Consider the following 14,759-nt stretch of genomic DNA (forward strand, 5'->3'; position numbering starts at 1 on the left):
AAGACCACATATAACAAGCCCAGAGTTAACATCATATTCAACACTGAAAAGCTTTTCATCTAAGATCAAGAAGAATAAAAGAATGCCCACTCTATCCACTTTTATTCAGTTGAAGTCCATGAGAGAGCAATTAGACAATAAAAGGAAATAAAAGCCATCCAAATCATGAAGAAGTAAAACTCTATTTGCAGGTGACATGATATTACATGGAAAACCTTAAAGACTGCTCCAGTAACTGTTAGAACTAATAAACAAATTCAGTATAGTTGCAGGATACATAATCAATATACAAAATCAGTTGCATTTCTATACACTAACAATGAAGTATCTTAAAAAATAAATTAAGTAAACAATCCCATTTACAACTGCATCAAAAATAATCAAATATCTAGGAATAAATTTAACCAAGGAGGTGAAAGATCTGTACAATGAAAACTGAAAGATATTGGTGAAAGAAACTGAAGAAGACACAAATAAATGGAAAGATATTCTCATGGATTGGAAGAAATTAATATTGTTCAAAGGTCCTTACTAACCAAAACAATCTACAGATTCAATGAAAACCCTATCAAAATTCCAATGGCAATTTTCACCAAAAGTGAAAAAACAAGCCTAGAATTTGTACAAAACCACAAAAGACATGAATAACCAAAGCAATGTCAAGAAAGAAAAACAAGCTGGAGGCATTATATCATTTGTAATATGGTTTCTGATTTCAAACCATATTACAAAGCTATAATAATCAACACAGTGTGGTATTGGCATAAAAGGAGACACACAGATCAAGGGAACAGAATAGAGAGCCCAGAAATAAACCTGCACACACGTGGTTATTTAATTTATGATAAAGGAACAACAATATACAACGGGAAACAACAGTCTCTTCAATACATGGTGTTGGGAAAACGGGATTGCCACATGCAAAAGAATGAAACTGGACTACTATCTTATACCATACACAAAAATCAACTCAAAATAAATGAAAGTCTTGCAAGTAAGACATAAAACTCCTAGAAGAAAACATAGGAAATAAGCTCCTTGACATTGGTCTAGGCAATGTTTTCTTGGATAAATTACAAAAGCACATAACAAAAACTAAGATAAACAAGGACTACATTAAAGAGATTATTTACAGCACAGGAAACCATGAACAAAATGAAAAGGCAACACATGGAATGGGAAAAAATATTGCAAATCATCTCTGATAAGGGACTAATAACTGAAATATATAAAGATCTCATACAACTTAGTAGAAAGGAAAATTGATTAAAAATGATTTAAAAATGAGGATCTGATAAGATATCTTCCAAAGAAGACATACAAATGGCCAATAATTACATGAAAAAGCACTCAACAGCACTAATCATCAGGGAAATGCAAATCAAAACTTCAGTGAGATATCACCTCACACCTGTTAGAATGATTATTATCAAAAAGAGAGGAGACAACAAGTGTTCATGAGGAGGTGGAGAAAAGGGAACCCTTGCATACTGTTGTGATGGGAATGTAAAGTGGAGGGGCTGCTGTGGGGAACAGTATGGAGATTTCTCAAAAAATTAAACAGCACTACCATATGATCAGTTCTCTTTTTTCCATTCTTGGTATTTAACCAAAGGAAACAAAATCACTATCTCCAAGAGATAACTGCACCCCCATGTTCACTGAAGCATATTTACAATAGCCAAGACTTGGTAACAACCTATGTTTCCATTGACAGATAGATGGATAAAGAAAATATGATATAGTTATACACACACATACACACACACAGTGGAATGTTATTCAGTCAGAAAAATAAGGAAATTCTACCATTTGCAACAACATGATGGACCTTCAGGGCATTATGCTAAATGACATAAGTTAGAAAAAGAAGGCAAATAATGTCTTATCTCAATATATGTGGAATTTAAAAAAAAACTGAACTCATAGATACAGAAAACAGATTCGTGGTTGCCAGAGGTTTGGGTGTAGTGGGTTGGTGAAATGAGGGAAGGGGGTGAACAGGTACAAATTCCAGTTTTAAGTAAACTAAGTCCTGGGGATGTGATTTACAGTATGGTGAATATAATTAACAACAATGTATTATATATTTGAAAGTTGCTAATCTTAAATAATCAGTTCACAAGGAAAAGAAATTTTTATCTAGGTGTGGTGATGGATGTTAACTTATTGTGCTAATCATTACACTATAAGTAGATACATCAATCATTATGAGGTACACCTGAAACTAATAAATACAGTGTTATATGTCAATAGCATCTCAACAAAAAATTAAAAGTATCATTTTCAATAAACATTATTTATAATGCATAGTATTAGATATTTATAATGTTCTTGGTTTTGTTTAGTTTCTTGAAACAAAGTTTTCTCTCAAAAGGAGCTGTTTGATAATTTGTATTCTGATTTTTTTTAATGTATTATTCTAAAGCACACATTATTGAGATTATAAAACCCCAAAATACAGATACTTACATTACACAGCACTCCATTTATAGTTTAGGTTTTAAAACTTTATATGTATTTGTGAAATATACATATGTCTTTATCATTAAATATAAATTAACAAATTTACTGCTTGATAACTCTTCAGTTTTTTAAAAGGATGTCTTTAATTTTCTTCTTTTCTTTTTGTTTCTAAATGGAAGTCTACATTATAACCTTAAAAGTAGTATAAAGTGATGATGATTACTCAGTTTATTTTTAGCATCTGAGGCTATGACCAGCACTTATTCCTTTCCCAAGTTAAAAATTTAATACATCATAAAGACATAACCATAGATTCTTTGTTTTCTTTTCATTTTTTAAGTAACTAGAAGGAAACTTAGAGATTATGTAAGCCCATTGATCTCATTTTACAAAAAAACTGAAGATTTTTGAGATTAAGCTACTTAATGAAACACTTAGGTAATAGATCCCATCTCATGAATCAGTTTAATTTTTTTCTCATTAGACTTTGACTGGGAGATGGCAATGTCAAGAATGGTTCTTTTAAAGGCAGAGTCAAGCCCTGTCTAAATCAGAGTAAAGACACTTAAGAGAGGTCATTGTGATAAAATTTGTGAACATCTCTATCTGACTAAAAGTCTATCCACACCGATATTAGAAAGTGGTTTTCGTCTCCATACGTATCTTTTAATCACTTTTGGCCACTTTTGGTGGTTTCTGACATCCTATGACCCATGTTAATGAGGGCTATGGACAAGTGGGACCATGAATTGCTCCCTCCTGGCTTTAAGCAAGGAGGGGTTTCCAAAGTGTGGTTCAATATGGGAAGCCCTTTGGTAAGATACCACGTGGGTGTCAGTATTTAGCACATCTCTGTTTCCCCCGTGAAGAGATTAGCCCCCGCTAAGGTACAGAGTTCACTTAGGATGCCAGTGGTCTAGATATCCTCCTACTTACAGCCTTGGTTGCCAAGCGCCTTTCCCCTTGTCTAATACCCATTTCCCACTTCTGAACAACTACTGCTGAGCTAAACAAGGGTGCCCTGGGCCCACGGTGACGTCCTACCTCACCTTCCATTTTCACTCTCTCCCTCTTCACATGTGTGCATTGAGAGAAAGCCCTCTCACACCTTCCTCAAACAGCGCAGAAAGAGAAGCCATGACTGTGGTTTATAAAACTGTATTTCAAGCCAATTTACTTAATATAATACTATATGGTGCATAAACATAGCAATCATCCTATATTCCCCTCCATAGCTGAATACATGACAAGTAGACATTTTCTGCATTCACTTAGCACGACTGTGACCATCGACAGCACGGCACCATCCCTCACAGCAAAGTCTCCCTTTCTGACATGGGTCTATTGAATTAGGAAGATATGAGTTGTTTTCTCTTCCATATCTTACATAGATGCTCTTAATTTCTCAGTACCTTAATACCATTTCCTCCTTTTTTTCTTTGCCTTTTTTTCTCTGTCTAGATCATCTTTAAACACCTTTCCTTTTCTACCTATTCGATAAATATAATCTAAAGTAATGTCTAAAAATATGTCTAAATATTTAGATTCTAGATAGTTTTAACATGGTGATTATGGTTTCCTCTTCTATGTTTTTAGCCATAATAAGTTATGAAACCAATAACAAATATGAAATTAAGAACAGCCTTGGACAGAGGATATACTTTGCAGCAAAGGATACTGTTTTCTCTTCCATGTCTCACATAGATCTTCTTAGTTTCTCAGTACCTTAATACCCTCTCCTCCTTCTCTCTCTTTCCCTTTTTTCTAACTCTAGTTCATCTCTAAACACCTTGCCCTATGTAATATGAAGTATCATCTAAAGTAATATCTAAAAATATTTCAATCTACTCTATATTTTTAACATGATGATTATGATTTTATCTTCTATGTTTTCAGTCATAATACACATTGAAACAAATAACAAATATGAAATTAAGAACAGACTTGGACAGAAGATTTACTTTGCAGCAGAGGATACTGACTGCTGTACCCGATATTGCTTTGGGGGTTTTAGGCCTTTTACCATGAGGATTCTTGATCTTATAGGCCGAGAAGTCATAACCCTGGAGAGACCACTAAGGTTTAACTGGTGTTGTATCCCCTGCTGCCTTCAGGAGGTCAGTGAGCAATTACCTGGGTACTCTGTGAAATAGTTCAGCAAGAATTTTTACCCTTTCAGTGAACCTATAGAATCAAATGAGATTTAAAGGAAAAGTGGTCCGCCAGCTATTGGTTTATGCTTGAGTGTAAATTGTAGGAAGCAAGGCAGGTAGAAAAGAGTGAGCAGTTAGCCCCACGTCCCTGAACAGTGTGCCCCCCAGGGGTGAGATCAGAGATCTCAGAGACCAGACTTCTTGATCTTCAGGGAGAGCTGAGAATGTAGGTCACCTCGGTCAAGTCCCTCACCTGAAATGACCATGAGGGCCTGGTCAAAGCCAGAGGAGGGCCCCATAGAGAATATCCTCGAATGCCACCCCAGAGGCAAGTGGACAGAAGAGTGAGGAAAAGAACATATATGTTCATCTCATTATTTTAGCCAACCTACAAGGAGCAAACCTAGGAGGGGCCCCCTCTGCGAAATCTCAACTCCTGTGTTTTTCATTTCTCCATTTGAAAAAAAAAAGTAATATATTTGAGTCCCTGTAATAGGGATATGCGAATTGTGAGCACCGTCAGCTCCATAAAGACCAGGTGTCTCTTTCATAGTACTTGACAGCCCTCTGATAGAGAACTTGGATCTCAGGGGAGATGCCAGGGCACAGAGTGTTTATAGGAAGTCGGCCTTTGCCTATATCTCCATTGGCCTGAGACCAGTGCTGCCTGGGTCACTCAGTCATCCATATGGGTAGCTGTGAGAGCAGGGCACACAGAGATACAAGCACATAGAGATTTGATGTCTAATGCTGCACTTATTTTGAAAGGATAACTGAAGTTGTTCATACCGAGTTATTTTGTTTTCCATGTATATCTATCATAAGAGTATCTGAGGAAAACCAGAATTTGATGGTATATGCTCTACAATTTACAGAGCACATTAACATATGTTATATTATTGATCTTAAACAGCCCTAGGAAGTCCTCAGTTGTGATGAGCATACTGGGATGCTCTCAAAGTCGCCCAACTGTATAGCAGAACGAAGCTTCTAGGCCCCATTTTCTTTCTATCCTAGCACTACTGCCACTCATATTTGAAAATTGCCCCAGTGATCAAGGCTCTGTCCATACATCTAAACAACTGGTTTTTAAGGAGTTTAAGTAAAGAGCTCTTAATAATTTAGACATTTTTCTTAAGTATGGAAATTTAAAAATATACGAGACCAGCAGAGCAGTGTTTCAGAGTGGAGACTGTGCATGCAGCCTCCCCAAGTTTGTGTCTCATCTCTTCCACTTTGCAGCTGGGGAATCTGATACAAGTTAATTAACCTCTCTGTTCCTTAGTTACTTCCTCTATAAATTGGAATAGAACCAACCTTCTAAGAATGTAGTGTGAATTAAGTGGTGCATAGAACAATATCTTGCCCTTACAAAGTGAGCAAAGGACCTGAATAGATGTCTTCCCACGGAAGACATACAGATGGCCAACACATATATGAAAAGGTGCTCAATATCACTAATCATCAGACATGCAAATCAAAACCACAATGACACATCACATCACACCTGTTAGAATGGCTCTTTTTAAAAGACAAGAAATATATGTTGGCAAGGATGTGAAGAAAAGGGAACCTTTGTACACTCTTGTTAGGAATGTAAATTGGTACAGCCATTATAGAAAACAGTATGGAGTTTCCTCAGATAATTGAAAAGAGGACAACTATATGATCTAATAATACTACTTTTGTGTATATATCCAACAGATATCAAATCAGGCTTTCAAAGATATTTACATTTCATGTTAATTACAGTGTTATTCACAAAAGTCAAGATATGGAGACAACCTAAGTGTGTGTTGACAGATGAATGGATAAAGAATATATATATAAGATTGATCTAGACAGACAGCATTTATATACATATCTATAAATACACACACAATCCAATATTATTCAGCCAAAAAAAGGGGAAAAAATCCTGCCATTGTGATAATATGCATGTACCTAGAGGGTGTTTGGCTATGTGAAATAGGTCAGGCAGAGAAATACAAATACAGTATGGTATCACTTAAATGTGAAAATTAAAAAAAAAATCTAACTCCTAGAAACAGAGATTAGAATGGTGGTTGCAAGAGACTAGGGGTGGGGGAAATGGGGAGATTCTGGTCATCAGTACAAATTTTCAGTTATAAAGTAAGTTCTAGGGATCTGATGTATATCATGATGACTGTAGTTAATAATATTACAGTTGACCCTTGAACAACATGGGTTTGAACTTCACAGGTCCACTTACACATGGATCTCTTTCAATAAATACATGCTACAGTACTACAGTACTACCCAAATCTGTGGTTGGTTGAATCCGCAGATGTAGAACTTTGGATATGGAGGGCCAGCTGTAAAGGCAGATTTTTGACTGTGCTGGGGGAGGGTGGGGGAGGGTCAGGGGAGTCAGTGCCCCTAACCCCTGCATTGTTCAAGGGTCACTGTGTACTGTATACTTGAAATTTGCTAAGAGTAGACTCCAATTATTCACACCAGAAAAAAAGTGACTATATGAGGTGATGGATGTGTTAACTTGATTGTGGTAATCATTTCACAATGTACATGTACATCAAATCATCACATGGTACACCTTAAATATATTACAATTTATTTGTTAATTATACCTCAGTAGGCTTGGTAAAAAATAATATACTGATGAGAGCTCTTATTAGATATATGGTGACAATGATGATGATGATATATTATATTTATTCTTTTGCTTTTTTAGATAGAAATCCATGCTCCTCCTGGAATACCAATAGGTTACGTAACTCAGATCAGGCACCCATTTCTGCCAAAGTTTAGAATTCAAAATGAGAATAGAAAGGATATACTAAGAATTATTGGTCCATGTTGTATGTACAGCTATTGTGGAGATGTTGATTTTGAGGTAAGAGATGTGATAATTTTTATAAGATTGGCTCTTCTAATATAAGGATATTATAATTTTGTAAGATGTTACAAATATATTAATAAATATTTGTATACTGGTCTCAAGAGGAAGGTAATGTGCTTATATATTTAACTTGGGTTAGAGAGGCGGTTTTTGCTCTTATTAAACATCAGTGTTAATTATTGTAAATGTGAAAAAAGAGAAAAAACTTATAGTCAAATAAATATAAGCAAAACATCTAACATTTAAACATGGTGTTTTCTGTATGGAGGTACTGTGTATTATCCATTGAAATTAGAATGCTAATATTGCCATCAAAGTGCTACTGCCAAAGCATAGGTTCCTTCCTTAGTCTGAAACACAGGCTGCCAATGCTCTAAGCCCTCTTCAGAAGCTCTGACATCTTTGGGTTCCTATAAAAAGCCCGATTATGCAAAGAGAATTTTAAGAAAGATAATGTAAGATGTACTACCCCATTATGCTTCTTTATAGTCTCTCCTTTGTCCTTGTATTAAATTGATCTCTATAAACCATAATATATCAGTGTATTTACTACACAGAAGAATTTCATCACAGCAATTTTCCAAACAGATGAGGCCTAGCCCCACAGTCCAAAGTATTTAGTTTCAAATGCTTACAGGTTGAGACATTTTACAACTTATCTTGATATCATGATTCTCTTGGAAAATCATAAAATCTGCTAAACTGGACCCTCTCATTTCCATAAAAGGGGCAAAATTCTCCTAACACTGAGCAGGGTTGCCCCCTTATGATAAGATGTGGGAACTCTGCCACTGTCCCCTGACTTCCTAAGGTTTCCCACTAGCCAGCATCTTTCTTTTACATTATCTGCCTGGCTTCCCTAATCATATAGTTTTTAATTCCTCTCTTAGACTCTGATTATATGAAGATGAATCACTCCCCTCATAGACTTCAGAGTCTAATAAAAGAGATGAGTAATTCTAAGAAAACACAGGTAAAGAGATTTTATAAAGCTCTTTTATAGGGATATATATATATAAAATATGTGTGTGTAATATGTATGTATAATAAATTTATATAAAGGTATATAAATAATAATACTTCTCCATACAGAGGACGGCATATCAAAGATTCAGAGGAATGGAAAGACAATTATTCATTTATGGAATAATATTAACAAAAGTTTAGGCAGCATATATTCTGTTTGAGGGAAGCTGGTTAAAACACTTTAAAGCATCCATTATATGTAATGAGTAAACTTCTCTCCTGTACTTCTGGAATGATGCTAACTAGGTACCATCTTTCAGAGAATGAGAAATACTCACTTGGATCAATTTCAGATGGAGAGTCTGACACCTTAAAGCAGGATTTAACAGTATGAGGGACCACTATGGAACATGGACTCCATCACGGTTTCAATGGTCATGGGAACTTGGAGTAGAAAAGAAATACACCCTGAACCTGAAGGGGCAGATGTCATTCTAAAGGAGAAAATAATTCAGATTTGTTATAAGTGCACTGAGTGGAACTGATTCATGGATTTGATGAGTGTTAAAGATGAAAGAAAATTTGGAGATGGTTCTGATGTCTGATGTTTGAGAAGCCTGGGACAAAGACCACATATTATGACAAAAGACTCTCCTATAATCCCTATCAATCAGAAAGTTACAAGAGTTTTAGAGCTCTATGTCAGGAATGAAGGATAAAAAAACTGAATATGTATTTCTTCTTGTGTCACAAATACTAATTAATTATTTCAGGGTTGAAATAACTTTATTATAAAAATTTTCTCCTTTTAAAAATTTACCTAGAATTTAGCTAAAAATTACCTGGTCCTAATAACTTTTCAGTTGGAAGTCATTATTCCTATTTCTGATGCTTTTCATTAAAAAATATTATAATTTTTATTTCTTACATGAATTTTGGTACAGTTTAAAATTTCCTGCTATAGGAATCAAGAAGGGGAAATGTTAATATCTAATAGTAAGATTATGGTGGCAGGTAAGTTATCTACTGCATTTTTTAAGTTTTTAAATATCTCAAAAATTAAAAATAAATTTAAAAAAAGATTTCTTTACTAGCTACATAAGCTTAAATGACAGCTATTAGCAGATAAAAAATGAAGGTGTGCAAGAGATTTGTATTAATCTGTTTTGCCACAATAGTGTTACGTAACATGTAACCCCTAAAGCTCAGTGGCTTAAAAAAATAGGCATTTATTCTCATGCTTATGGATCTGCAGGTCAGCAGCATCGGGGGGATACACCTAGGCTCAACCACATGGCTCTGATTTAGGCTGCCAGTTGGTCTCAGGTCTGCTCCAGGTATGTTCATCCTGGAGCTGTAGCAACAGCAGCTGCCCAGATCATGCTTTCCAGTGGCTGATCACTGGAGAGCAAGACCAAGGCAAAACCACTCAGCCATGTTTAAGGTCTCTGCTGGTGTCACATCCACTAACACTCCATTGGCAAACAAGGAACATGGCCAAGCCTAATTTCAATGTACAGGGAAGTATACTAGGCGTACAAAGGGAGGGGATTGAAATTACTATTTGATGAACAGTAATCCATGATATCACAGTGTTCATATTAGAAGTTTATTTCAGGTTTTTAAAGAACTTAACCACCCAAATCCAAATAAGATTAGTCAACTGTTTCTAGTTTGCCCACATTTATGTAGCTAGTCCTGACCTGAGCTAGGGCTTCAAAGGTTGTTGCCAGCATGTGTGGTACCTTGCGCACATCTGAAAAGGACACTTCTCTTCCTGGTTTGACACAACTCTGCCTATACATACCCTGGCAAGTGTGGACTACGTTCAGCCTCCACATGCCCACTAGGTGAGGTGCATTTCTCTGACTATAAGCTGTTCATCTCTTTATCATGGCCCTTGGCCTTCCTCAGGCAGAACTGTAAAACTAGAAAAATTTTATTGGAGCGTTTTTGTTTCATATACTTCCTCTTTTGCTGTCCCCCATCCCCTCCTGTTGTCCAGTCTTACCCCAAGCTTTGAGCTGCAGCATCCCATCAAGTTATTTATTGGTTACTTACCTTCACTCAAAACTGCCAGTCCTCTCTTCCAGGCTCTTGGCATTTCACATTTTCCTACTGACAGTGGGTGATAATGAGGCCTCCCATCACCTTTAAACACTCGGCCTATGCCAACTCTTTGCACTGGTATTAAAGCACAATTCAGATGGGAGTTTAAACTACCTTCCTGACGGCTTCTAGAAATTTCAACAAAGAAACATTTCATGGCTGTATCTTTTCCTGATTAACTTTTATTTGGGATCAATTCAACTCATTTATTATTGTCTGTCTTAAAGTAAAATGAAAAATATTAAATATTTTAGCAAAGCTAATTTCTTATAAGTTCTCTATAGCAAAGAAACAGTTTTTTCACTATAAACACATATGGGACTCTATATGCATCTAATGAGTGATATAATTTTCAAAGTTCGTTATGGCACATAATTTAATAGAGTGTTCATTTTATTCCAATTTTGGAGGTAGTTTTATTATTAGTTTTCTAGAATTCTTTAAGATTGCCTCCTTTTTTTCAATTTAGATTAAATCTCTTGATGGAAAAAAAGTGGTTGGCAAGATTTCCAAGCAGTTTACTGGGATTGTGAGAGAGATATGTACAAATTACAGTAACTTTGGCATCCAGTTCCCTGCAGATGTTGATGTGAAAACGAAAGCTGTGATGCTTGGCGCATGTTTCCTCATTGTAAGTTTCTTCTTGCTAATCTTGGGCATAGATGGTTTTTCTGGTATCATTCTGAAATGATTTATTAAATTTCACATTTTAAAAGTGACCTTCTTAAATTCATAGGTTTTATTCAAAGGCGTCCCATTTAATCCTCGCTCTGAAATTCCATTTTCACCTGATATTGTGAATTTTCTCCTGATACTGTGGAGAAAATTCCATTTTCTCCTGATACTGTGACGAGTTTTTTTCTGGAAAGTCAACTCAATTTCACATGTCAGTATAAGGACCTTATGTGTTAAGGAGAGGCCCTGGTCTTTGGGGCTTGTATTAAAAAATCAAAATTGGCGCTTTGGGGAATACTTTAAATATGGGCTTAACATGTCATAAAACTCAGTGAAACATAGAGATTTCCTCTTGATTCACTATTAAATTAAATCATCTAATACAAGAGTGTATTAGGTGATTAATTACAAGAGTAATTAATTTACAAGATGATTAATTACAAGAGTAATCTGCAATAAGGGTATATATCCAATCAAGCCATTAGATGAACTGCCAATTTAGAGGAAATACATGGGAAAGAGCAATGATCCTAAACTTGCCTTCACATTAAATCACCTAGGGAGATTCCAAAAACCCCAAGTGCCAAATCATATCCCAGTTCAATTAAGTCAGAAGCTCAGCATCAGAGCTTTGTAAAACTCTCCAGATAATTCCATATGCAGCCAAAGTCAAAGACATCTGGGACAGAGCAATGATTTTCAACCCTACCTGCACAGTAGAAACACCTGGGTAGCTTTCACACTCCCTATGTCAAGACTGCACCCAGATCTAGTAAACTAAAATCTCTGAAAGTGGGACCAAGTCTTTAAGCTGATTAGGGCTCCCAGGTGATTCCAATTTGCAAACAAGATTTGGAATCATCAGATAATTATCTTAAACATTAATCTGGGGATGCAATCAGAAAAAACTAAAAGGTGAGAGGATATATAGCAAAGAGGACCTAGTTCCTTCAACAAATAAATGTCAGGGAAGACAAAAAGATAAAAAATAATATGGGGGCTTCCCTGGTGGCGCAGTGGTTGAGGGTCTGCCTGCCAATGCAGGGGACGCGGGTTCGAGCCCTGGTCTGGGAAGATCCCACATGCCGCGGAGCGGCTGGGCCCGTGAGCCACAACTGCTGAGCCTACGCGTCTGGAGCCTGTGCTCCGCAACAAGAGAGGCCGCGATAGTGAGAGGCCCGCGCACCGCGGTGAAGAGTGGCCCCCGCTTGCCGCAACTGGAGGAAGCCCTCGCACGGAGGCGAAGACCCAACACAGCCAAAAATAAATAAATTAATTAATTAAAAAAAAATCTTAAAAAAAAAAAATAATAATATGAAAAAAGGAGAGACACATCAACCTTACCCAGTTTGTAGACCATGTTTGGATATCGATTTGAACAAATCAATGTAAAAACACATTTACAAGGCATTCAGGGAAATGACGATATTAATGAATTATTAAGGCTTTTTAAAATCTCTGATGATGATATAGCGGTTATATCAAAGAAAACACCATCCATATCTTTTATAGGCAAATCCTGAAGTACTTCAGTATAAAATGGTATGATATCAGGGTTTGCTTAGAAAAAATAAAGGTGAGGGTAGGGGGATCTAAGAGATGGAATAATTGCTGAACCAAGATTGGTCACGTTAATAATTACTGAAGCTGGGTGAGGGGTCTTTAGACTTTGTTATGCAATTCTGTCTAATTTGGGATATGTTTATTTTATTTTCTAGAAAACTTTTAATATAACCAGAGTAGTTCTATGTAAAAATTGTGTTTTCAATAAGTGTTCATTTTACATGGAAAGCAAAATCTAACCTTCACCTTGAGGGAATGGTTCAACCAAAGGCAGGATAATTGAAAGATACTGTGTGTTTAGAGAAGAGAGGCAATCTGCAGTGTTTGGCTAGATAGCTAATGGGACTGAGGGTGGTGATGGTATTATTAGGAAATGATTTTAGCCTTCCTCTAAAGGACTAAGCAACATTTTGTAGAGATTGGCAATTCATTGAAAATTGTTTTGTTAATTGGTTGGTTTTAAACTAGGTATAAATAAAATAGTTATAAATCCAAATTTTAGAAGGATAAATCCTGGTGTCTATGTGAAAAATGAATTTGAGAAGTAAAACTGCAATAGTGTAATTACAAGTGACTTGCGATAAGGATTAAATTATTTCTATTGAAGGGATAAAGGAAAATATATAGACGTGAGAGAAATAAATTCCATAGGACTTGGCTAAGGCCATAGGGGAGGGGGTCTCAATAGACACTGATGGACTGGAATAAACTGGAAAACACAGGAAGCAAATTTGAAAGACAAATCATGAAACTGACAAAAATTTCTAAGGTGCATTCTGACTCTTGAGATGTCTGTCATTCTTATGGGAAAAAAAGTCTAAAAATTGTACATGCAACTCTAGTCACAAGCTATATTGCTAGAGAAGGACTACAAAAAGTTGAGGAAGAAAAACTCAAAGAAGATTCCAAGGGAGACTAGAAAAAGTGAAATATAGAGAAATTACCAAAGAGTAATTAAATTCATGCATGTATCAACAAATGAATGAATAATAGGATTTAATTGCTATTAAAATGAAAAGCTGAAGGTAGAACTTATGTAGCTATAGACTTGACCCAGATTTATTTTTTACAGTTAATTTTTCTGGTTTAACAGATATATTACTATGTTTTATCGGATCCCTTAGCATTTCTGCATCAGAGAATTATCTCTGTTTTGCTGCTGAAAATTCATATCTGTATTTCTTTTTAATTTAGGATTTCATGTATTATGAAAACACTGGATGCACTAAGTTTCTGACAGTAGGATTGTGGTAACAATCTCCCAAAAGTCTCAGAAAATTTGGTGTCTATATTGATTGGGACTATAAAAAGGAAACCTCAGTGTGTTTTCCTTGAAAGTCATTATACCCTATGTGAAATACTCTGTGATGCCTGTAGTGCAGGTATGTGATTTCCCTTCAAAACTATACAGTTTGTTTTCTGTTCACTGGCTTATAAATGTTTTTACGCATTTTCTTTGAATGTTCATTGTGTATTTGAAAGAAATTATTTTGGACTTTTTACCTTTAGACATGAATCTTCTTACGAAAAACTGCTTTGAATTATAGTCTGTTTTTTCCATTTTATAGCAAAAATTAATTAAAGACCATTAAAGAAATTACAATATAAAATATACTTAATTAAATCTAGTTTTTTCATTTGTAACAACTAATGTTATTCTGCAAATACTGTATATTCAAAGGTTAACACTAATATATATTAAATTTCTTTTATAATTATGTTTAAATAATACTTAATATGCATATTATCGAGGAAAAGTAATATCTGTATTTGTTTTATATGCAGGAATTCACTCTATATAAACTTCACCTATAATCTAACCTGATAAAACTTATTAACAGGAATATAAATTACCAATATTTGATGCTCTTCAGTAAACAAAGAGAGATATGACTCTATCCCAAAAGAAGGATACATTTTAAAGTCTCACTCACTCTAAAACTAGG

At 35.4% G+C, this 14,759-nt stretch overlaps 1 protein-coding gene across 1 annotated transcript in view; it reads left to right on the plus strand.

Moving 5' to 3' along the window:
• LOC133093044 (phospholipid scramblase 2-like) overlaps positions 1–14,067 on the plus strand; it is a 30,416-nt gene extending 16,349 nt beyond the window's left edge. The window contains exons 4-7 of the mRNA XM_061192770.1: positions 4,363–4,583; positions 7,333–7,494; positions 11,045–11,206; positions 14,008–14,067. Coding sequence (XP_061048753.1) covers positions 4,363–4,583; positions 7,333–7,494; positions 11,045–11,206; positions 14,008–14,067 — 605 coding nt within the window. The remainder of the gene's footprint in view (positions 1–4,362; positions 4,584–7,332; positions 7,495–11,044; positions 11,207–14,007) is intronic.
• Positions 14,068–14,759: the final 692 nt, after the last annotated feature.

This window comes from Eubalaena glacialis, chromosome 6, assembly GCF_028564815.1.
Source record: "Eubalaena glacialis isolate mEubGla1 chromosome 6, mEubGla1.1.hap2.+ XY, whole genome shotgun sequence".
NCBI classification, from domain to species: Eukaryota; Metazoa; Chordata; class Mammalia; order Artiodactyla; family Balaenidae; genus Eubalaena; species Eubalaena glacialis.